Below are 24,716 nucleotides of genomic sequence, written 5' to 3'. Positions count from 1 at the left end.
GTGGCCTCACTGGCATGTTTCCAGCAGCATCCATGACCTCCTGTCCAGGAGCTAGGCGGAACTGGTGAAGTGCCATTGTGCACAGCGGCCTCACTGGCATGTTTCCAGCAGCATCCATGACCTCCTGTCCAGGAGCCAGGGGGAACTGGTGAAGTGCCAGGGTACACGGCGGCCTCACTGGCATGTTTCCATCAGCATCCAATGCACTTTCTGTCCAGGAGCTAGGCAGAACTAGTGAAGTGCCAGGGTGCACGGCGGCCTCACTGGCATGTTTCCATCAGCATCCATTGCACTTGCAGTCCAGGAACTAGGCAGACAGGTGAAGTGCCAGTGTGTATGGCGGCCTCAATGCCATGATTCCAGCAGCATCTATCAGACTTCCTTTCCAGAAGCTAGCCAGAACAGGTGAAGTGCCAGTGGGTACGGCGGCCTCACTGGCAAGTTTCCATCAGCATCCATCGCACTCCCTGTCCTGGAGCTAGGCAGAACTGGTGAAGTGCCAGTGTGTATGGTGTCCACAGTGCCATGCTTCCAGCAGCATCCATCGCACTTCCTGTCCAGGAGTTAAGCAGAACTAGTGAAGTGGCAGTGTGTACAGCGTACTTGGAATTCTTCCAGCAGAATCCATCACACTACCTGTCCAGGAGCTAGACGGAACTGGAGAAGTGCATGTGTGTATGGTGTCCACAGTGCCATGCTTCCAGCAGCATCCATCGCACTCCCTGTCCTGGAGCTAGGCACAACTAGTGAAGTGGCAGTGTGTTCAGCGTACTTGGAATTCTTCCAGCAGAATCCATCACACTACCTGTACAGGAGCTAGACAGAACTGGTGAAGTGCCTGTGTGTATGGCGGCCTCAATGCCAAGCTTCCAGCAGCATCCAACGCACTTCCTGTCCAGGAGTTAGGCGGAACTAGTGAAGTGGCAGTGTGTACAGCGTACTTGGCATGCTTCCAGCAGCATCCATCACACTACCTGTCCAGGAGCTAGGCAGAACAGGTGAAGTGACAGTGTGTATGGCGACATCAATGCCACGCCTCCAACAGCATCCATCGCACTTCCTGTGCAGGAGCTGGGCGGAACTGGTGAAGTGCCAGTGTGTATGGTGGCCTCAATGCCATGCTTCCAGCAGCATCCATCACACTTCCTGTCCAGGAGCTAGGCAGAACTGGTGAAGTGCCTGTGAGTACGGCGGCCTCAATGCCAGGCTTCCAGCAGCATCCATCGCACTTCCTGTCCAGGAGCTAGGCAGAACAGGTGAAGTGACAGTGTGTATGGCGACATCAATGCCACGCCTCCAACAGCATCCATCGCACTTCCTGTGCAGGAGCTGGGCGGAACTGGTGAAGTGCCAGTGTGTATGGTGGCCTCAATGCCATGCTTCCAGCAGCATCCATCACACTTCCTGTCCAGGAGCTAGGCAGAACTGGTGAAGTGCCTGTGAGTACGGCGGCCTCAATGCCAGGCTTCCAGCAGCATCCATCGCACTTCCTGTCCAGGAGCTAGGCAGAACAGGTGAAGTGACAGTGTGTATGGCGACATCAATGCCACGCCTCCAACAGCATCCATCGCACTTCCTGTGCAGGAGCTGGGCGGAACTGGTGAAGTGCCAGTGTGTATGGTGGCCTCAATGCCATGCTTCCAGCAGCATCCATCACACTTCCTGTCCAGGAGCTAGGCAGAACTGGTGAAGTGCCTGTGAGTACGGCGGCCTCAATGCCAGGCTTCCAGCAGCATCTATCACACTTCCTGTCCAGGAGCTAGGCAGAACAGGTGAAGTGATAGTGTGTATGGCGACATCAATGCCACGCCTCCAACAGCATCCATCGCACTTCCTGCGCAGGAGCTGGGCGGAACTGGTGAAGCGCCAGTGTGTATGGTGGCCTCAATGCCATGCTTCCCCAGCAGCATCCATTGCACTTCCGGTCCAGGAGCTACGCAGAACTGGTGAAGTGCAAGTGTGTACAGCGGCCTTGGCATGCATCCAGCAGCATCCGTCGCACTTCCTGTCCAGGACCTAGGCAGAACTGGTGAAGTGCCAGTGTGTATGGCAGTCTCAATGCCATGCTTCCAGCAGCATCTATCACACTTCCTGTCCAGTAGCTAACCAGAACAGGTGAAGTGCCAGTGGGTACGGCGGCCTCACTGGCATGTTTCCATCAGCATCCATTGCACTTCCTGTCCAGGAGCTAGGCAGAACAGGCGAAGTGCCAGTGTGTATGGCAGCCTCAATGCCATGATTCCAACAGCATCTGTCAAACTTCCTGTCCAGTAGCTAGCCAGAACAGGTGAAGTGCCAGTGGGTACGGCAGCCTCACTGGCAAGTTTCCATCAGCATCCATCGCACTCCCTGTCCAGCAGCTAGGCAGAACTGGTGAAGTGCCAGTGTGTATGGTGTCCACAGTGCCATGCTTCCAGCAGCATCCATTGCACTTCCTGTCCAGGAGTTAGGCGGAACTAGTGAAGTGGCAGTGTGTACAGCGTACTTGGCATGCTTCCAGCAGTATATATCACACTACCTATCCAGGAGCTAGGCGGAAATGGTGAAGTGCCAGTGTGTATGGCGGCCTCAATGCCATGCTTCTAGCAGCATCCATCGCACTTCCTGTCCAGGAGCTAGGCAGAACAGGTGAAGTGCCAGTGTGTACAGGTGGCCTTGGCATGCTTCCAGCAGCATCCATCACACTTCCTGTCCAGGAGCTAGGCGGAACAGGTAAAGTGCCACTGTGTACGGCGGCCTCAATGCCAGGCTTACAGCAGCATCCATTGCACTTCCTGTCCAGGAGCTAGGCAGAACTGGTGAAGTGCCTGAGTGTACGGCGGCCTCATTGCCATGCTTCCAGCAGCATCCATTGCACTTCCGGTCCAGGAGCTAGGCAGAGCAGGTGAAGTGCCACTATGTAGGGTGGCCACACTGGCAAGTTTCCAGCAGCATCCATTGTACTTCCTGTCCAGGAGCTACGCAGAACTGGTGAAGTGCCAGTGTGTACAGCGGCCTTGGCATGCGTCCAGCAGCATCCATCACACTCCCTGTCCAGGACCTAGGCAGAACTGGTGATGTGCCAGTGTGTATGGCGGCCTCAATGCCATGCTTCCAGCAGCATCCATCACACTACCTGTCCAGGAGCTAGGCGGAACTGGTGAAGTGCCAGTGTGTATGGTGGCCTCAATGCCATGCTTCTAGCAGCATCCTTCACACTTCCTGTCCAGGAGCTAGGCAGAACAGGTGAAGTGCCAGTGTGTACAGGTGGCCTTGCCATGCTTCCAGCAGCATCCATCGCACTTCCTGTCCAGGAGCTAGACGAAACTGGTGAAGTGCCAGTGTGTAGGGTGGCCTCAATGCCATGCTTCCATCAGCATCCATCGCACTTCCTGTCCAGGAGCTAGGCAGAACAGGTGAAGTGCCAGTGTGTATGGTGATATCAATGCCACGCCTCCAACAGCATCCATCGCACTTCCTGTGCAGGAGCTGGGCGGAACTGGTGAAGTGCCAGTGTGTATGGTGGCCTCAATGCCATGCTTCCAGCAGCATCCATCACACTTCCTGTCCAGGAGCTAGGCAGAACTGGTGAAGTGCCTGTGAGTACGGCGGCCTCAATGCCAGGCTTCCAGCAGCATCCATCACACTTCCTGTCCAGAAGCTAGGCAGAACAGGTGAAGTGCCAGTGTGTATGGTGATATCAATGCCACGCCTCCAACAGCATCCATCACACTTCCTGTGCAGGAGCTCAGCGGAACTGGTGAAGTGCCAGTGTGTATGGCGGCCTCAATGCCATGCTTCCAGAAACATCCAACGCACTTTCTGTCCAGGAGCTCGGCGGAACTGGTGAAGTGCCAATGTGTAGGGCAGCCTCAATGCCATGCTTCCAGCAGCATCTATCGCACTTCCTGTGCAGGATGTAGGCCGAACTGGCGAATGGTCTGGTGTCGTCTGCATTGTTCTTCATTGTTGTGACCAGTGGCTCAATGGAGATATTTTCTCTCTATGACAATCAGTGCAAAGTGCACAAAGCACGAACGATCTGATTATTTTATTGAGTGACGTTTAGTTAATGGCCTATGAGAATGCTACGATTATCATTTGCCAAAGGTTTGTGTCTTGAGTATAAACATGTTAATCCTTGTGATCAAGCGTGATCCAACTACATGCATCGCAGTTTGGTCTTCAGAATTAGTGTGGATACCGCTGGTCCTGAAAATCGTCTCCACTTGGGTGTAGGTATACTTGGCGAAGGTTGGACGCCATCTTCTTTTCCTCCATTTGTGCTGTAGCGTCGATTGCTGCCTGACATCTGGAGATGTTCGCCGCCTTCGTTGAGCAAGGCAACTTGTGGCGAAGGTTGGATGCCATCTTCTTTGCCTCCATTTGTGCTGTAGCGTCGATTGCTGTCTGACATCTGGAGATGATCGCCACCCTCGTTGAGCAAGGCAACTAGTGGCGAAGGTTGGACGCCATCTTCTTTTCCTCCAATTGTGCTGTAGCGTTGATCGCTGTCTGACATCTGGAGATGATCGCCGCCCTCGTCGAACGAGGCAACTGGTGGCGAAGGTTGGACGCCATCTTCTTTTCCTCCAATTGTGCTGTAGCGTTGATCGCTGTCTGACATCTGGAGATGTTCGCCGCATTCGTTGAGCAAGGCAACTAGTGGCGAAGGTTGGATGCCATCTTCTTTTCCTCCAAATGTGCTGTAGCGTCGATCGCTGTCTGACATCTGGAGATGATTGCGCCCTCATCGACGAGGCAGCTGGGGTCTTCTACTCGTCCTATTTCAGGCCCAATCATTTGCTCTCTGAAGGGCAAGGATTCAATTATTGGTGCATTAGGAAATCGCCATATCACCATTGGCCGGCGAATTGATAGCGACGTGTTGCGACTGGAGCCGCTAAAGTGATAGGTTTGGCGTTTAGGGCGATTAAGGGGGCGATGCGGGTTTGCCAGCAACTGTTGCAATTAGATTCCGTCCCATAGCTCTTACTTAAGCAATTCTCTTACCCCTCTAAGGAAGGTTAAAAGTTCATGCAAGTCCACAATTGAGTTTGCTTCCCTATTCATCAAAATCCCAAAACACTGGAGCCACTGAAATACGTCACTACTCTGAGAGTGACATGTCTGCCCTCAGACAGCCAGAGGTCACGAGAGGTCAAGTGGGTGCTGCCTGCTTCCAGGGGCTTCCTAGAGCCCTGGAAGTCTACATATATAGGCGCAGTGCATGGCGGATGCGCTTTATATTCTGTGCACATTATTCAGTGGCTGTGTTTCTCAGCTTTTGTCGGAGTCCTCTAAGCTGTTCTCCCAAATCATGAGCGTGTTCCCAAGCAATGAAAAGCCGCCGAGTTCCCAAACTCTCCTCGCCTCTGATTTCCTTGGTAAATGCACACCTCGCTTTACAGAAAGAAAGCATTCAAGGCACACACACGTGCACGCTAATGCATGTTAAATTCTTGCCTTGGGCGCCTATAGCCATTTCCTGATTGTAATTGGTAAAAGTGTGAGCATGCTGGCCAATTAAGAAGAATTTGAATCAGTCAAAGGATGATGTGACATGTTTTATATAGTGCTTCTTGCCAGATTCCTCCTGCTTCTAAGTGCTGATATAGCAGACGGTTTATTATCGAAGTAAACGGCAGCCAATGTAGCCATGGAGGGAAGATGTTTCATTTGAAACTATTTTGAGGATAAGCGGCTAAGCTTGGTTTTGTCTCTCCAGTGTGCCCGGCAGGGACCTGAAGAGTGTAGCTGGTCCTGTCATCCTTTGAAGAAAACTCCCTTAGTGTTTTCTTCCAGAGTCATTCTGTGGGGGGAGAGGTGGGCAGGGCCATGCACTTCAGAATTCCAACAAACCTGCCAAGTTCTGTCCCTGCTTCTGGCCACTCCAAACGCTACATGTTGTGTTGTCCTTTTCCCCCCCTCCGTTTCTCCCTTTTTCCCTTACCCTCTGGTGCCAGCAATATTCACATCTAGCCTTGACTACGGTATTCTGGAGTTTGACCCGGCGTACAACATACAGAGGTACCCGTACAAATAAGCCACCTAAATTCCAGGCTTGGCAGAGCACCCATTGGAGCCCCACAAGTTCAACATTACATAGTGTCCTAATTTCTAATTCTTCAAATCTGCCTTGGAAACACAACCCAATCATGAGAAGAATTCAGCGCATATCCTCCCCCTCCCTTTTCCAGAACCATGGTCCCCCTATGGCACGCACTCACGCTATCACGAAGCATTGCTCTCCTGAGGCACCCCTTCCTCCCAGTGATTGCAGCATGCACCCTCCTCTCTTCCCCTCCCTGCAGCAGACCCCTGGCAGGCCACAGCCTGCCACTCCACGCACACTCCTAGGTGCTCTGAAACTCCTAGGAGGGTGATTTGGCGCAGTATAAAAGCGTGCAAACGAAACATAGCAAATAGTCCTATCCACATCGGACGAAGCTGAAAACCAGTATACTAAGTGAAATTAGCCCATTTCCAAATGCCATGTCCTATATAGCGACACATTGATCATGTGATCATGTGATGTTTGAGAGCAGTAGCCCCTTCTATTTGGTTATGTCCCAGATTAATATTCATGAGGAAACATTTGCATACATTCAAAATGTACCACACGGAGCGTTGGGGTTCGCGTTCTCATGGTGGGGTGCGCAGCGTGAATGCCACAGGCGTCATTTTAAGGGGGACAAGGGTGTGTGCCCACCCCCAACTTTCGTGGCACCATTCTGTCCCACCCATTTGGCAGGGGCTCCTTTCCTTTAGATGTCAGGCCCCCCCTCAACAAAGTTACTCCCCTGAATAATGCGCAAGGTGGAGCAGCTGCCGCAAGCGCTGCCATCGTGGGCGCGGCCCTCCTGTGACCCGCTGTGTGCCATGCCCCACCAGCATTCTAGTGCTATACCCACCGCTGCACCACCATCGCGTTTGCTAGCCAGTTACCATTTCTTTTGGCAGTCTCATAAGAGAGGCTGAGCACTGACTGAGCGGAGTCTCGGGACTGGTCCTTACACGTCCCAAAGTGCCCTCAGCGCTTAGAGGTGGTTCAGCTCACAGTGGCACTGCATGACTATGCATAGACCCGTTGATGCGAACCCGGCGCCATGTCCAGAGGCGTTGCTAGGGGGTGGCTAAGGGGGCTATAGCCCCTGGTCTTTTGGTTGTAGCCCTGGATAGAATCTCAGGGACTACAACCAAAAGTGTAGCTAGCCCCCAGTCCCTACAGTTCCGACATTAGCGTAGCCCCTGATCTTTTACAGACCTAGCAACACCCCTGGCCATGTCACTGTCTGAGCAAGAGTGCCCAGCGCCTGAGCGCCCTGAGACGCGTGTATGAAAGCCGGCAAAACTGCTGGTACATTTACAATGTTTGATTGGCAGGTCTGGCTTGTGTGAGTGACAGTTTCAATATTTTGAGTGGCAGCGTCTAATTGCTGAGTCACTCTCGCCACGGGGGCTCCCAGCCAGGCTGTCACGGTGCGGACTGTCAATGCAGTGCGGGGCGTCAGGCGGTGTCCTGTTAATGCGCGCTTCTCTTTTTCACGCAGCAGTGAACACATTGGACTTGACAGCCCTGAATTGACCGAGCATGTCACCTGCAAGGGCAAGGGTCCTTACACGGAAGCATGATGTTATTACCCCATTAAAAGTATAGCAGCTTTACTAAAAACAGCTGGTCTGGGGGTTCCCCCTGCTAGTATAGCAGCCTGCAAAAAGTGGCAGTGTCAATGATATAGCAACACTGCAGAGAAATACTGTTTCAATAGAAGGCCAGCAGCCTTCTAAAAATAACAGTACAGTGCCATTAAAAGTATAGCAGATCTGCTGGGGACGTCTGATAGAACAGCAGCCCACGATAAGTGTCAGTACTACCCCATCAAAAGTACCACTGCTGTGCTGTCAAGGACTGGTACTTCCCCCATCAAAAGAATGGCAGCCCTCGATAGTGTGACAGTACTCAGCATATCAGCTTTGCTGTGAAGTGCTGGTCCTGTCCTATTAATAGTAGAGCAGAACAAACCCTCCAGCTCCCCCAAAAAGGTCCAGGACTGCCCCAACAGAGTGTATCAGCTTTGCTGTGAAGTGCTGGTCCTGTCCTATTAATAGTAGAGCAGAACAAACCCTCCAGCTCCCCCAAAAAGGTCCAGGACTGCCCCAACAGAGTGTATCAGCTCTGCTGTGAAGTGCTGGTCCTGTCCTATTAATAATAGAGCACAACCCCCCCCAAAAAACTATTCCAGGACTACCCCATCAGAGTGTATCAGCTCTGCTGTGAAGTGCTGGTCCTGTCCTATTAATAGTAGAGCAGAACAAACCCTCCAGCTCCTCCAAAAAGGTCCAGGACTGCCCCAACAGAGTGTATCAGCTTTGCTGTGAAGTGCTGGTCCTGTCCTATTAATAGTAGAGCAGAACAAACCCTCCAGCTCCCCCAAAAAGGTCCAGGACTGCCCCAACAGAGTGTATCAGCTCTGCTGTGAAGTGCTGGTCCTGTCCTATTAATAGTAGAGCAGAACAAACCCTCCAGCTCCCCCAAAAAGGTCCAGGACTGCCCCAACAGAGTGTATCAGCTCTGCTGTGAAGTGCTGGTCCTGTCCTATTAATAATAGAGCACAACCCCCCCCAAAAAACTATTCCAGGACTACCCCATCAGAGTGTATCAGCTCTGCTGTGAAGTGCTGGTCCTGTCCTATTAATAGTAGAGCAGAACAAACCCTCCAGCTCCCCCAAAAAGGTCCAGGACTGCCCCAACAGAGTGTATCAGCTCTGCTGTGAAGTGCTGGTCCTGTCCTATTAATAGTAGAGCAGAACAAACCCTCCAGCTCCCCCAAAAAGGTCCAGGACTGCCCCAACAGAGTGTATCAGCTCTGCTGTGAAGTGCTGGTCCTGTCCTATTAATAGTAGAGCAGAACAAACCCTCCAGCTCCCCCAAAAAGGTCCAGGACTGCCCCAACAGAGTGTATCAGCTCTGCTGTGAAGTGCTGGTACTGTCGTGTTGATAGTATAGCAGCCCACGATATAAGACAGTACCCTTGCATTACAAGTAAAGCAGCCCTAATGAGAATGCCAGTACTATCACCTTGAAGTACAGCAGCCCTCTTGAGAATTAGTACCCCGGCGAGGGACAATCACTTTGCAACAAGTGAACTGATTGGCCGGTCGCAGTCGCGTTCTGACCACCATGGAAAGGGAGAAGGAACTACGTGTAGTCCCTGCTCGCTGTTCCATGGCGGCCATCTTCTTTGTTTACTCATTTTTTTCCTTTTTAAATGGCCCCATGGAAAGGGAGAAGGAACTACGTATATTCCCTTCACCCCGTTCATGGCGGACTTTTTTTAAATGATTTGTTTTCATTTGCGAAATGCAGAAGCCCTTTCGCACCTGAAAAATAAAACACTAATAGTACATAGTCTAACGGGCCAGGATACTAATAGCAATAAGCCCTGTGATGAGGGCATTACTGATTCGGGGAATATCCCGCAGCCTGCGTTAAGGCCCTTGCTTCGCTCTGGACTTTAACTATGGGCCCCGGGCATTACCTGAATCAGTAATGCCAACCCAGCTCGGGTCTTATTGCTTAAGTGGAGTACGTGAGGTAAGGCAGAATGTAAAAGTGCTGACAATTCTCCACTCCGGGTCACAGCACTGTCCGACTCAGAATGCCGCTACAGAACACCAACCGTCACCGGCAATCCCTGCAATCGCCGACATTCTAAGATCAGCGCGCGCGCTGTGACAGGCGCCACAAACACTTACATGATGCAACATATGTCCCCCCTTAACAATAGCACAATTAAAACTGGAAAGAGAAATTCAATTATTGACTGGAAAATAATAGTGATTTTGGTACAATGCATCGAGATCTGTAGGCCAAACGCACATTATAGCCTCTAACGCTATTTATTCTAATTGGCTCATAACATTTTGACATGGCTTTCCCCACTTTTGTGGAAGCTTGACTTCAACAGCCTAACTAGGCACCCTTGAACCACGTTGAGAGTCGATGTAAGTTTTCATCGCCTGCTGTCTCCTACACACAAATGCCTTCACTTGTCACATGATGATAAACGAAACCTCTGACCCTACTGTAAGCCATCCAAAACTAGCTCCTTACAAGCTAATCTTCATCTATGCAATCCAAAGACCCCACCATCCCCCATAGTGCAATGTGAGGTAACATGGTAGGACTCGACACACACTGCAGGGTTTAGGGCCAAGCCCACATATCAGTAACAGCAAATTTAACATTTGACATGTTATCACTCTGTTTAACCGTTCACATAAACTATTCCTCTGAGGGTGATAAAGGGAGGTGTGTGAATGTTTTATACGATACTCACACGTCTCATTAGCAACAAGCTCACCTCCATTATCAAATAAAATTGTCGATGGAAAACCTTCCAAAACAAACACTGACATTAGGCATACAGGCCACATACATCCATTCTGGGATGCTGGGGAATGACAGGCAGAATGTTCGGGCCCTCTTCGGTAAAAATAACAGATGGCCTAGAAATGTCCATGGGAAGTTTAGGCAACAGGCGCTCAAGGAAGTGAACAGGTATCAAAGGCAGCGCCGACTTTGTGATACTTTGTCACAGCAAGCAGGGGCGTTGCTAGGGGGGGGGCTAAGGGGGCTATAGCCCCTGGTCTTTTCCAGACCTAGCAACTCCCCTGACAGCAAGCACATACTCAACACTTCTGTCCAGACTCTTTCTGGACAGAAGTGTTGTCCTTTTTGTGGTGGCCCCTGTCGGGCCACCACAAATCCTCCCTCAATGTCCTCTTTACGTATGATATGCCATCCATGAAAGACGTGGCTTTGTTATTTTGCTTCTCAAGTCACACAATAGCACACATCTGTCGTTCCTGTGCAAGTTTTGATTCCTTACATACATATCCTCCCTCACTTTTGAATAAGTGTGTAAGTCTGTCAAAAAAGTCAGCTGTGGCCTAAGCAGGTGCAGCGCACAAAGGCAGAGGTAACACTTGACACAATTCTTTGGAGTTATATAGTCACATTTATTTGCATACAGTATACAAGATTGATCCTTTAAATGTGACCCGTCAACATTACAATCCGAAAATAACACGAGCAAAATATGTTCATTAATGACAGGTGCCTTCATTCCACCCTTTGGGCGGTGCATGTTAGTGAGGACCTCGACCCTGCGGGGGCGGTAGCAGGAGGCCCCCTTACTACGCACCTATACTGACTGCCTCTTGGTCCCGCCCCTGGGAGTCCCATCCAGCTCGAAACCCCCCAAGTGAGAGGCAGCCAGCCCTTACCCCTGGCCTATCCCAGGCACCAGGGTCCCGCTAAGGGGAAATCACTTTCCATATGGTCCTCCACTACCTGCCACAGGGACCCAGACCCCCCAGTCTGGGGCACTCCCCTCTCCCATGCAGTGAGAGTGAAAGCCAAAATGTTCTTGCACAAATGTTCGGTACCCTGGTCCGACAGGTGTACTCTGTCCCTAAAACGAAATCCGATGGCTGCGCTGTGGTGCGGAGGGGGGTGGGGGGGGAGCTGGACGGGAGGCGGGTACACCGAGGAGGCAGAAGCCAGTGCTTTCCCCCTCCTCAGGCTGCTGTTAAATGACAGTTTTCCTGCCGCTGGCTCCCCAGCCCGTCAAGGCCACGAAAAGGAGGCCGGCCCGCAACCGCCCTTCCCGCCCTCTGCGTGCCCTGCCTTTTCAGGCCTCACAACCTGCATCATAGCAGCGTGCCGAGAGGTGGGCGGGAAGCAGACCGCGATGTGCGGACCCCTGTGCAGCCCGCCTCTCCTCCTCCCACTATTGCCTATCTAAATCTACTAGCTGAACAGTGAAGTAACACAAACTTGCCTGCTTTGGCCGACAAACTGGCTCACTTTGATGGGAAATAACTGCCCACACTAGTGTGTTGGTCCTGCACTTCGAGCATCGCCCTATAGGACAGTCCCAGCCTGGAAAAAGGTTTTCTTTACAGTCTCTCGTATTTAGTGTGGCCCTAGGGGCCGACCTGACATTGAACTGCACACACTCTGAAGCCCTGGGGTCTTGACATGTCCCTTGGTAAGAGCCTATGCGCCACCTGGGTTACTGGCTAACCCTGCCTGCCGTCCCGGCACACCAGTTATGACATGTTGGGCACCGCCCTCCACCCTTCCCTCAATGCTGCTACAGCACTGCACCTGCCACCTCTCCATCACTGATCATGGAGTCTCCCACCTCCTCGAAGCCAAACTAAAGTGGTATCGGCGCGGTGAGGCATGGCGCAGCACCACTTGGATTTATGGACGTGAGCAGTGAAAAAGTGCTAATATATCTGTATTAAGAGAAGAGAGACGGACAACTTCAGGCGGTGGTGCCGCTGCCGACCCAGAAGGCTGTCGCGCCACACCAACCGTCAAAAACAATAGTGCTGTCTGGGAGAGCTGCGCATCAGTGCTTAATTTGAAAAAAAATAATAATTGCCAGGGCCCACATACTTTCTAGCCCTCCTGTGACACTGCGGGTGGGCAGTCCCCATCACTGCTGCCACCACCCATAGCTGATCCCCACAGTGTTGACATATTAGGTGTTACACTACAGCTCGCAGCAGCTCATTGTGGTTGATGGATGCACTGACTATCAGCACTTCATAATTAAAGTGCGTCTGAGACAATAAGTGCCGGGGCTCAAAAATAAGTGCCATGGCTCAGCTCCGGCAAACTCCCCACAAATTAAGACCTGGCTGGGCTACAATCTCTCCTCTGGGCCTTAATTCAGAGCCAAGTTGGTTGACTCCTTTCTTGGGCGTGTCTCAAGTCCAAGAGAAGAGTTATCCAGTGGAATGTGTTCCCAGTACCTTTCCCTGCCTCGAGACAGATGTTAGTGTCTCCAGCACTGAGCACGCAAGGGGTCTCCAGGAAGCGAGGGTCGTCTCAGCGTTGTGAAGAACAGGCAATAGACATTTAAGTGTCATGCTGGAGACTTTGTAATCCCACTTCAGACCTCACTTCACACGTTTGGTGCCATGTGACATGGGGGCCAATCAATGGGATGAAGACTGAGTGGCAAGAAGAGCCAGGGAACTGAATGAAGAAAGAAAAGGGTGCAGGGGCTGCCTGTGCATTATGACGTCACACATGCGAGAGATGAGTAGTAGCCCCCACATGCTTGGTGGCATCACACAATCGAACATTCAGACTGAATAATTTAAGGATGGTAGTGCCCTGGGGAATGACCTAGCAGACTCGTTATGGCTTGTGTTAACCTGCCTTGGCCCTGCTTGGATGCTTGCTTGATAGAATGCCTGTAGAAGGTTCTGCCTGTGGAATGTGGAGTGAAGTAGACTGTGAGAGGGGAGGCGGCGGATGTCTCTCCTTTATCTTCCTACTTACCCTTGGACTTACCTGTTGTATAAACCTTGTCACCTGGAACTTAGTAAAGAAGTTCACTTCCTCACATGGCTGTTTGGAATTTCATTTCACACCGTTACATAGTCGCTGATTGGCTAAACTTTAATCTGGAACACCTGATAATGCTTGGAGTTTCTGCCACGTCACAAACAGTCCTCATGCTCCTGCTCCAGCCACCATCTTCTACCATCAACATTCTGCTCCCGTGCCCACCTCTCACCTCCCGAGACTCGCCCAACAGCCCGCCTCCTTCCACTTGCATCTGCGAGTTCCTCCCTCATGCCAGTAACACATGGCTGCCACACCTCCAACTATTTTTGGCCGCCTCCTGAACCACCCACACCTCTGCACATTAGTATCCTCAGGCTGCCACAATTCCTGCACCCGGTCCCAGTTTATGAATAGATCTATAGCGTTCCCTTGTGGGCTATATCAAGCCGCAATGGCCCTTGGCCCACATTAATGCCCTTGCTTTGCTCAATTGTTAACGTCACCTTTCCGGCCGTTACCACCCATTGGACTGCATGTGGACGGGCTGTAAAGCTATAGTGGAGACCCTAGTGTATTATGATATAATGCAATCCTCTACCAGTACCCTGTGCAGGTGGGAAGACCACTCAGGAAGGTGCGAAATTGAGCTGAATCTCTTGGTCAAAGCCTGTGTTCTCCATCATCTCTGTGCTGCCCACACCCAGTGGCCATCTTCTCTTCCCTACTCCTGCAGCCCTGTCCTCTGTTCCCTCTGCCCTCATCCTCTTCCCTATACTCACCTTTCGTGTTTGCATGGCGCTGGAGAACGCCCCGATGCCGTCCGTTACAAGGACGCAATGACACGAGTGCGTTGGATAAGTCCCCTTTATTGGGTAGGCTTCACCCCACCCAGGCCAGTCACTTCACTCTCCCGCTGAAACTCAGGTGGAACCTTATTCCTGAAGGCACTACTAGCATTCCACATATGACAAAATGATGACGTCACCCTGAAAGTAGTGGCCACTACACCCGCCTTCCATTTCCACTGCGGCCATATTCACTGTGTTGTTTTTTGTTCACTCCACAGTCACGTTGCACGGTTTCCACGGCCTATTTTTTTTTATTAAAAAATTCAATCAATGCCCTGGTTAGCAAACCCGTCTACTGAGTTCTTCCCTTTCCCCGGGCACTTTTCCCCTTCCCTTTCCCCTGCACTTGCGCGATCTCAATGTCACTTGGCCTAGTAAGATCGTTGTCTTGTCCCTACTGTTCCCCCTCCCTTGCCTCGTCCCGCCTTGAAACACTTGGGTATAGGCGCGTTATAAATAAAATATATCATATCATATCATATCAGGTGGTAACGGACCCGGAGCCCTCGTTAGTGACACTCCTCACAGCTGTTACCACCCTGTAGAGTCTGGAGGACATGGGTGATTATTGTGATTAGATGGCTAATAACAAAGCGTATTCACTGAAACATAGATGCAAATAAATAAATATTAAACATGAAAATACGCACAGAATTACACATATATCAAGATAAATGACTTAAGAAATCCTCTTTTTTATTGCATATGGTTAAACAAAACCTGTACAATATTTCATCAAGATTAGAATTCCCAACACTTTCAGATTTCATAACAATACAATATTAAGAAGGATAAACAGGGGAAAAAAAACAGAAATTCACAATCAATTTTCCATTTAAAATAACAAATGGTACACTGAAAAAACACACAAACACACTTTCACACATCTGCAATAAGAGATGGCAGCAGCTCACGAGAGTTACACTTCAAGAACCATCGCAATTTAGTTGGATGGAATTCATAAAGTTCAACACCGAAATGACCACTGAGTTTGCATGAGCACTCAGTGAATAGGTCCAGAGAGCTTCACAATCAATAAAATCAGATCTATATAGAAAACATCTCACATTTAACATTCGTTTACATTGAAAAGCAGGGCAAAATATAACTGTATGTTTTTGTGTTTTCACGTTGTTTATATCTTTACAAAACCTGACAGAAACCAAATTGTTGGACACGATGTTTCTCCTTACTAACACTTCCCGTGCGGGCAATGTATCAAGACGAAAGCTCATAAAACCCCTCTACCTTTCTTGTTGGGGAAACAAATTCAAGTATGAAGGTCTAGTACCATTCTAAGCTCATATTGGAAATGCAAAAACAAGCTATAACCGTGCCTCTTCTCAATTGTCTGTCTCGCGTCATAAGTGGAGAGGGCACTTATAATCATCATTAGTTTACTCGGTAAATATTCAAATGCAAACCCCAAATTCCTTAGACATCTGTGCACACTCTTACATAATGTAACAGTGTGTTTGGCCCTTCCTGTCCCCAATCAATTGCTCCATATCACTGTACCGGGAATTCTCTGGGGCTAGAAGGGGATATGTAAACATCAAATATAAGTATTTCCATTTCGCTCTGGTCATAAGGGATTGTAGACCTAATTTGTATCTAATAATGGCCATCGGAACACAATTGGGAAAGCTCAATGCTTTCCTCTAAATCAGAGTCTACAAATATTCTACTCTCTCACACATATGGAACTGCATAACCGCAATACCGTACAGCAGTTTAGCCATCATTTTACCATTATAAAGAAGTAACAACGGTTGCATTGAGTATTTACCGGATTTGTGTCTATTCCCTTCATCTGAGATCCAAACATTCTGCCGTGTTCTTTTAAAATTCCATTGCTCGCAATTGACATGGTTTGTTAAAAATTGGGAATCCCAAGCAAATAAGACTCTCTGTAACATGGAATGTATCATTGTTTCTAAACAGAAATTACTCGCCGACTTACTAAAGAGGTCAATTCCAAAATCTTCATTTTAACAGGATTTGGCGGTTAAGACAGGTTTTTTTTTGACATAATGCGCAAATGCAGAAATCAATTTTTGGAGGCCACGCTGTGTACAATCATATAACATAATGTCACCAGCCTAAGCCATCCAAAAATATTTAAATGTTGATATCTTCAGGGAAGCAAAAGCAGCTGAAGAGAACTCCTCCTCCATGTCCGGCATATACAGATTAAAAAGGCTGGGAAGCAAAATGCACCCCTGCCTTAATCTTTGTTAGTAAATATTGTTATGAACAAGACACCTTGATTAACCAACATTACCTGCATATTAGAGTTATTGTGCATTTAAACAAGCAACCCCAATACACAATCAGGAATCCCCCTTTTCGGCAATGTGTGCCATAATACATTTCTATTTACTTAATCAAATGCTGCAGAAAGTTCAATGGAGGCCACACACGTGTAGTCATATGTTGTCCCCCAGGCCAGATCCTGCAGGAGTCTGACGATGAAGCCACTCATTGAGGTTCCTTGATGTTTTCGCAAGCCTACCTGAGGCTTCTTTAATCTACCGGTCTCCACTGACCGTGCCTCAGGATAATCTAGTAAAGTGGATGCCAAGATCTTCTCGTCAGCGTCCATGATCATAATGAGCCTGCAGTTAACCGGATCACTGCGATCTCCTCTCTTATAAATGGATGCCAAGATCTTCTCGTCAGCGTCCATGATCATAATGAGCCTGCAGTTAACCGGATCACGGCGATCTCCTCTCTTATAAATGGACGCCAAGATGTTCTCGTCAGCGTCCATGATCATAATGAGCCTGTAGTTAACCTGATCACTGCGATCGCCTCTCTTATAAATGGACGCCAAGATCTTCTCGTCAGCGTCCATGATCATAATGAGCCTGTACTTAACCGGATCACTGCGATCTCCTCTCTTATAAATGTGAAGGACATAGGAAGTCTACCAGGATGTAGGTGATACACCAGAGGAGACCGATTGGGAGAAAATAATCACCAAAATATTGGCCAATTGCCCAGGAGTCACTTTCAAAATGTAATTACTGAGTGTATTGGGACCCACTGCTCCGGATGAGTTCGCCTTTGTAATTGAATCGAGTACCAATTCATAAATTATATTGACTGACCATACAGTGGTGATTATTGTGAATAGATGGCTAATAGCAAATCGTATTCACTAAACCATAGACACAAATACATTTATTTATTTATTTATTTATAATTCTTCAAAGCGCTACATGCCCATGGGCCGCAGAGCGTCAAATAAACAAGAGGACGGATCGGTCACAAGTGACAAGATGAGCAGAGTGAGAGAGAGTAGAAGTTAATCAGCAGAATTAAAAATTAGTGTTTTGATGGCCTTTTTGAAGACCGGAAGCGAGGGGGATAGTTTATAAACATTAGGGAGGATATTCCATTCCTGAGGAGCACACACCTCAAAAGAGGTACCTCCGAACCTTTTCAGATGAAAGCGGGGCTACTATAAAGAGAGAGAGTTATTAGAGCATCGAACTCTGATGGGTTGAATACAAGAATTTCTTCTCTCCAAGTAGAGAGGAGTGGCAGTGTTCTGACATTTATAGGTCGGGGAGAGTATCTTGTGTCTAATTCTCTGTCCAACCGGAAGCCAGTGTAACTTTTTTTCTGTATGTAGATACATGATCATTCTTGGCCAGGCCGTATATAACCCTAACGGCCCCATTTTGCGTAGTTTGCAGACGGGAGAGTTTAGATTGCGAAGTTTTGATAAGCAGACTGTTACAATAATCAAGCCGCAAGTTAATTAGTGCAGTGGCCAGAAGAGACCTATTTTTAACGCATAGGTATGGCTTGATTTGATTCTATAACTTGGTAATGTATCCACAAGATAAGCGCACACTAGAGAACTGCTGTTTCATGGATAGTTCAGAGTCCAAAATTACCCCAAGAGTTTTAACTGATTTATTGACTGGAATGCTATTACCGAGATAGAATAATGGGAATAGCAGGGGTCAATATTCGTCGGCCGTGGGGGTGTGTCCACAATGAGAAGCTCAATTTTCTCAGAGTTGAAAGCTAAAGAATTATAGGCCATCCAAGTTTGAATTTCATTGTAAGTGCGTTTCACCTTATTGCGATCGGTGGCGTAGGTACCTGATAAATTAACGTATATATCAGACCACTACTTGATCTTCTTCATGACCTGGGTGTCATCAGTGTAGTTAGCATATTGGAGCCCTGAGGTACTCCACACATAGAAAGAATAGAAGTGGCTTTGGCCTCCTTGAAAGCAACTCTTCAGGTTCTAGAGCTCAAAAAGGAACAAATCCAGCCAGCTTTTTTACCTGAGAAGTAAGCAATAATAAGCAGCATTTCATGAAGGAGATTGTGATCGATAAGATCAAAGGCCGCGGAGAGGTCCAATAACATAAGCAAGACAGGATGGCTCCACTCTAAGATCTTTGAGATGTTGGATTTAAGGTCCAACATTGCTGTCTCAGTCCCGTGCCAAGCCCTGAAGCCAAACTGATGAGTGCCCCAAAGTGTATCTTACCTTTTGCAAAGTTTTGAAGTTGAAGATCAGCAACTCTGTCAAGAATGTTTAATAGGTATGGAAGACAGGTTATAGGGCAATCGTTTTTGGCTATGGAAGGGTCTAAAGAGGTATTTTAGAGCAGCGGAGTAATACAAGCGTTCTTCGGTGAGGTCGGCACAATACCTTCACTGATGGATGAATTGATAAGCTTGGTGATCCGTGGGATGGTCACTGTTAGGGAATCTTTCAGGATATCAGTAGGACAGTAGTCCCCAGAGCAGGTGGTTGATTTAAGGCTCATAATAATATCATGACTTTCTCCTTCAGTACAGTGTTGCAATTCAAATGTAGGAACAGATGAACCAGGGGCATCAGGGATGTTAGATTTTATAGTGAAATATTTAGCATTAGAGGTAAGATGATTCAATTGCTTAGAAATATTCACTTGGTGGCTAGTAGTTTTAGCAATAAGCTCACCTTGAATAAATTGCCACCAGGTGAAATCCTACGTGATGGAAGAGATGGGAGAGGTGTAATTCTCGAATTCCTTATGAATTTTAAATTTATTGGGGGATGAGTTGGCTTTATTAATTTGTGAATTAAAGTGTTTTAGCTTTTGCTTCAATAATGATGTTCTTATAGAATTCAGCGTCTTTTTAAAGATATTTTCCCAATGTGAAATGTTCAGGATTTTTCCTCCATTCCCGTTCTAATGCTTGTTTCATCTTCCTAGCATTAATAATGTTGTCAGAGAACCAAGATTTTTTTATAGTTTCAGTTTTGATTTTCTTCATTCTTCCGGGAGCCTGAGTATCCATAGTAGTCTTAATAGCGTTGGAGAGGTGGCCAGCTGGGTCAGAAGCAGTCGCAGGTGTTTCTATGGAGTCAAGATTCTTTGCTAGAAGGGTCCTAAATCCTACTGGAAGACTGTTCCTGAGATTCCTACGTTTGACCTCAATCCACGGATTCCTGGTAAGTGTAAGTGGGGCTGCAGGTACGAGGCCTTGAAATGAATGATCAGTTCAAGGACGAATCTCGGTGTAAGAGTGACTACAAGGTAAGTTGCGAGACAGAATCCAATCAAGAGTGTGGCCACTTTCATGGGTTTTAGTTTTTATGAGTTGGGAGAAGCCAATGGTTTCAAGAGCGGAGAGTAAGGATAGAGCTTTGCTAACTGAGTGTTCATTGGCCGATAGGTTGAAATCGCCCAACACAATTAACAGGGAAATTGGCATTGGGAGGTCATTTAGAAGAGCAAGGAATTGGCCCTGAAACAGAGGTAGAGCCTGAGGAGGTCGGTATAAGAGAATGATGGCCACTTATGATTCACTTTGAGTTTAACGCACAGGTGTTCACAGCCTTCAAAAGATGGAGTAGGGATCAAATGGGAGACAAGGTGTTTTTTTTTATCCACACGCTTCCGCTGCGGCCAATACAGCCGGGCCTGTACATGTTATATCCTTCAGGCGTAGTATTGTCGGCAGATATCTGGTAGGTTTCGTGAAACCATGTTTCAGAAATTGCACACATGTCCGGTTTATGTGTGAAGATAAAGTCACAAAGGTCGGTGTCATGTAGGCAGGCGGAGCGAGGATTAAGAAGACACGTGGTAACAGGGTGGTCAGAATGCCTAGTATTAAAAGTGTGATCAGGACTTGAGGCAGTATCCGAAGATATGGACACGTGGGGGGGCAGAGTCAGTGTGAAAATCGTTATCATGGCAGCCGGGGGAACATTGGCGTTAACAGACAACTTAGATGTTCGAATGGCAGGTCAACTGGTGTTGAGTTAGTGACGGCGGGAGCAGAGGTAGTCACAGTAATGTCAGGGTCCTTGCTTGTAGCGCTGGATTACTAGGCTAAGCGCGGGGGCCATGCGCGGGGCCATGCGCGGGGGCTAAGCGCGGGGGCCATGCGCGGGGCCATTTTCTAAACCCATCGCCCTTCTAACTTGCAAGCGCTTACACATAGTATATCAAAAAGAAACAGGTATAATACATTTAAACATGAAAATGAGCGCAGAATTACACACATAACAAGATAAATGACTTAACAAGTCATTATTATGTATTTATTTATTTTAAAAAGTTCCACACTAACAGATTGGGGTCATTGCTACAAAATCTTGGCAATGTGCATGCAGACCCGACATTCCCTGTCAAGGCGGTGACTGGGAAATACATGTAAAAGAGGTGGCGGCCATCGCTCAACTATTGTGTTATGTAGAGCTTCCTGGCACGGGTTTGTAACTTCAAGGCGCCTCCATAACACGTACTGGGGATGGGGCTGGCTCTATCGACTAATGGGAGATGAAAGGCTGAGTCGTCGAAGCTGGGGTTCGAATGTGTGATGACCTGCAAGTTGTGTGCAGTTTTCCTTGGCCAGTTCTCGCTAACCCACTGAGCTACCTTACTTGCTTAAACAGAGAGAGTTTCACATGGCGAGCAGTTAAACACCTCTAACAGCGCCACATTTCACCACAGGATTGTGGTTATACGGGGGTCCATGGACTAGGGGGTATTATGGCGTGTTGCAGGGAAGGGGCGACGGTTACTCTTGCTGGTGTGCACTTCATCCCAGCCCCCACTGTACACCGGGAGCCCCCAGACATTGATCGGAGGTCTGCGTGACTTGTGAAGGAGTGGGTTCTGTTGTAATTGACAATCTCAACCTGGTGGCGCCGAGAATCACTGTATTTCCTCTTTGCGTTCAATAAATGCATGAGCTTGTCTAGCGCTGAGAACCTGTCGGCGGGGAACTGGTGAAGGAAGCGCTAAAATAGCTCAGCGGGCTGTGAACTTATTAATGGAACATAACTTGATAGGTCTCACCCAGCCATGCACACTTTCGTTGTTGTGACTCAAGCTGTATAATCATAGCGCCACTTAGTAAAGCAAAAATACACGATTCACTTGGCGCTGCTAATCTTGCATTTTAGACACGACCCGTTGCATTTAACCTTCGGTGACTGCCTTGTAGGATACATCGTCTAGATTTGAGTACGCTACGGCTTTTGACTGTCGCGCCCCTTGTACAGCCCCGGCCCTCCCCCAACCAACAGATACTCCCCCAGAGAGACGGTGTGGGGGGCGCACCAGTTCACTAATACCCTGGGCATAGGGGCAGCGTCTCATTCTGCCCCCAGACCCCCCACTCCTGGAGCACGTGCCGCTGTTATGGATTATCGCCTTGGTACCTATCGTCTCGGGCTCTGACTATCCAATGAGGGCAGGGCTGCTTGCTAGGCGCGAGCCCTGGTATATAGCGAGCGCACTAGAGCGGGGCAGAGCTCGGCAGAGGCACTAGGGGGAGTGTCGCGCTCGCGGAGGAGCTCCAGAGACGGTCAGGAGCTGGAGACAGCGAGAAGAGAAGAGACGGCCGAGGACCCCCGCGTGGCTGCATCGCCTTGAGACGAACTAGCTGCCACACAGTGCTGAACACCGACAGCGCAAATACCGCGGGCGGTATCGACTTAAGACGACCTAAATGGGCGATATCGAGAGAAGTATATCGAGCGGCGATAGCCCGAGGGATATATCAACAAGGAAGACAGAGCGTGTGTTATCGACGGAAACCCTTGCAGGACAATACGACAAAGAACGCATATTCAGCGACATCACCCGAGACGTCTCAGCGAGTGATATATCCACAGGTGTCGGCACGGAAGACCTGCTGTAGCTGGGTGATATCACCGGAGACACCACAAGCGTGATGCCCACAGCGGGCAAAGTGGACGCACTGTAGCTGGGGCATATCACCAGAGGTGCCACAGTGAGTGATAGCCACAGATGTGGGCACGGAAGACGCACTGTACCTGGGCGAGCTGTACCAGGGGAGACGTCCCAGCGGGTGACGGGCGATATCGGCAGATGTTAGCTGGGTGATGTTGGCACAGACGCCCAGCGCGTGATATTGGCTGGCATCAGGAGAGAGAGACCCTGCTCTACCGCCCGAGAAGACCCAGTCGGACGATATTGGCGACTCTGGGTTGTGCGGGCTCGCCCTGGCTCTGGGAGGGGCATGTGCTGGCATACCTGCTGGCTGAGAGCCGTGCCCTCTGCCCCCGAGCGGCGGAGAACCCCTGAAGATGGGGTGCCGCCTGTGCACCCTGCAGAAGCGAGAGGAGCGGTATAAGCTGTTGTACGAGGTGTGCCAGGTAAGGCTGTGGGCACTGCATTCTTATGCATGGCATCATGCGCACTCTGGACACAGGTGCGGGCGAGGGTAGCGCAGTCCGAACATCCAGGCTGTAGAGCGACAAGTTCAGAAGCAGTGCTTCGAGTAATTGCTCAGCTTATGAAGCGCTGTCTCTCATCACCCCGCCCTGCAGGTCATTATCTATTTGAACCCAAATTCAAGGTGCATTAAGAAACTGCAGCATGCAAACCCCAGGAACGTGGTGCCCCCCTGTGAGCTTTAAATGTTTGTGCCGGTTTGTGAGCTCCTGTGCTGTGTCCAGAACACTTGCAACGCCATCGCTCACACTGTTCACACATCGTTGATGCGTTCTGATTTGTGATGTGTGTCCAGGTGTGACCGAAGGGGGTGGAGCCACAATCCCAATGCCTCGGTGTCTCTGTTTCAGCAGGTGAATTGTTGAATCTCTTCCAGGCCCTGCACGTTTTAACGGGGAATGGACCCGAGACACGGGTTGATGTGCTGTGTGCACAGGATCACACAGTTTGGCCAATGTTTTCCCCATATCTTATTACGCGTCTGGCGGAGATGTGCACGCCAGTGATGCCCCGCGGGCGTTCGCCCATTGGTCCAAATAATTTACACAGAGCCACGCGACTGACCGTTCCTGTCACGGGAGAGGGAAACCTGTGCTGCTGGCTGGATCCCGGCACTTCGCCCTCAGAACACACATTGCCGCAGCTGGGGCCGCTGAGCTCAGTTCCTGAGACTGGACAGTACACATTTCCCATGCATAGCTGTAGGTGCACTGACCGACCGAGCTACGTGCCAGCCTGTCTATCATAGGTCCACAGTCGTGAGAGGCTGTGACTTTTAGAGACCCCCTTTAGCAGTCTGCGAGAAGGGCGGGAACCTGCAACTTGTCCGGTGTGGGGTTACAGCTTCCTCTACGTTTCGGGGGCCGGGGCACTTTCCAAAAGGTGGAAACTGGCCCCGGGAAAAGTTCCGAGCAGTGCGGACCCCGGCTACCGAGAATAGGGGCAGTGGTACACTCCAGAATAGATGAATTCATAAGCAACGGACGAACCCCGATATTTTTAGGAATAACAAAGTAGTGTGGGGGATGGGGCACCGTGTTATCCAGGCGAAAAGACGAGTGCACTTATGAAGAAGCAGCTCTTGAATGGGGGCTGCCACCCCTAGAGATCGGGGGCGGGAGGGGACATGGGGGAAATGCCGTAGCCAAATACAGTTTCCTCAACTACGAATACCGAATGTTGACCACGTGCATAACAGGCGCTGCGAACTCAAGTGTCTTGGCGCTAAATTTTATTACCAAACTCAACCCCAATTATAACAGTAATAGAACATGCAATATCCGTTTGTTTTACCCAGTGCCTGATGCTCGATTCATCCCACTTCTAGGCGCTACAGTAATAATCCTGGGAGATGACATGCGGGCTCCCTCTCTTTGTGTATTAGAGCGAGGGATGTCACGTGCGTGTCTCGCAGAGAGCGCTGTACCTCGGCGGTTTTAAGCGGCAATTTCATGGAAAGCAGCGGGGTGTCTGCTTTAGAAGAAATGGTCGCAGCGGGTGTGTGGGCCGTGGAGCACCCCGCGAAAGGAGGGGCTAAAATGTGACGAAGGGGGGGCGGGGAGGGATACGTGGGGGTAGAGGATAAGGCATATGGGGTCGCAGAAGGCACCCCTCCTAGCCGGACACTCTAGAGAGCTGTCTGCATGCACTGGTCTGGGTGCAGGTGCATTCCCCTCCCTGCCCCCCCCACCCCCACACCAGACTTCCTTATATCTGTTTCTCCTGGGAGTGATTCCGAGGGGGGAGCCTAAATAACCCGTCCCAAAGAGGGCTTTA

General features: G+C 49.4%; 1 protein-coding gene across 3 annotated transcripts in view; it reads left to right on the top strand.

Annotated features, from left to right (window-relative positions):
- The window catches only part of PDZRN3 (PDZ domain containing ring finger 3), a 785,994-nt gene that overhangs the window by 613,757 nt on the left and 147,521 nt on the right, over positions 1–24,716 (top strand). Inside the window, exon 1 of one of the 3 annotated variants that reach the window (XM_069643216.1) lies at positions 21,979–22,861. The exons of the other annotated variants lie outside the window; for them this stretch is intronic. Within the exon in view, the coding sequence (XP_069499317.1) occupies positions 22,793–22,861 (69 nt within the window). The 5' untranslated portion in view covers positions 21,979–22,792. Of the gene's footprint in view, positions 1–21,978; positions 22,862–24,716 lie in introns of those variants that run through there. 3 annotated transcript variants of the gene reach the window in all.

Source organism: Ambystoma mexicanum, chromosome 2p (assembly GCF_040938575.1).
Source record: "Ambystoma mexicanum isolate Mex_15411 chromosome 2p, UKY_AmexF1_1, whole genome shotgun sequence".
Lineage (NCBI taxonomy): Eukaryota > Metazoa > Chordata > Amphibia > Caudata > Ambystomatidae > Ambystoma > Ambystoma mexicanum.
This window is presented reverse-complemented; position numbering and strand designations above follow the sequence as displayed.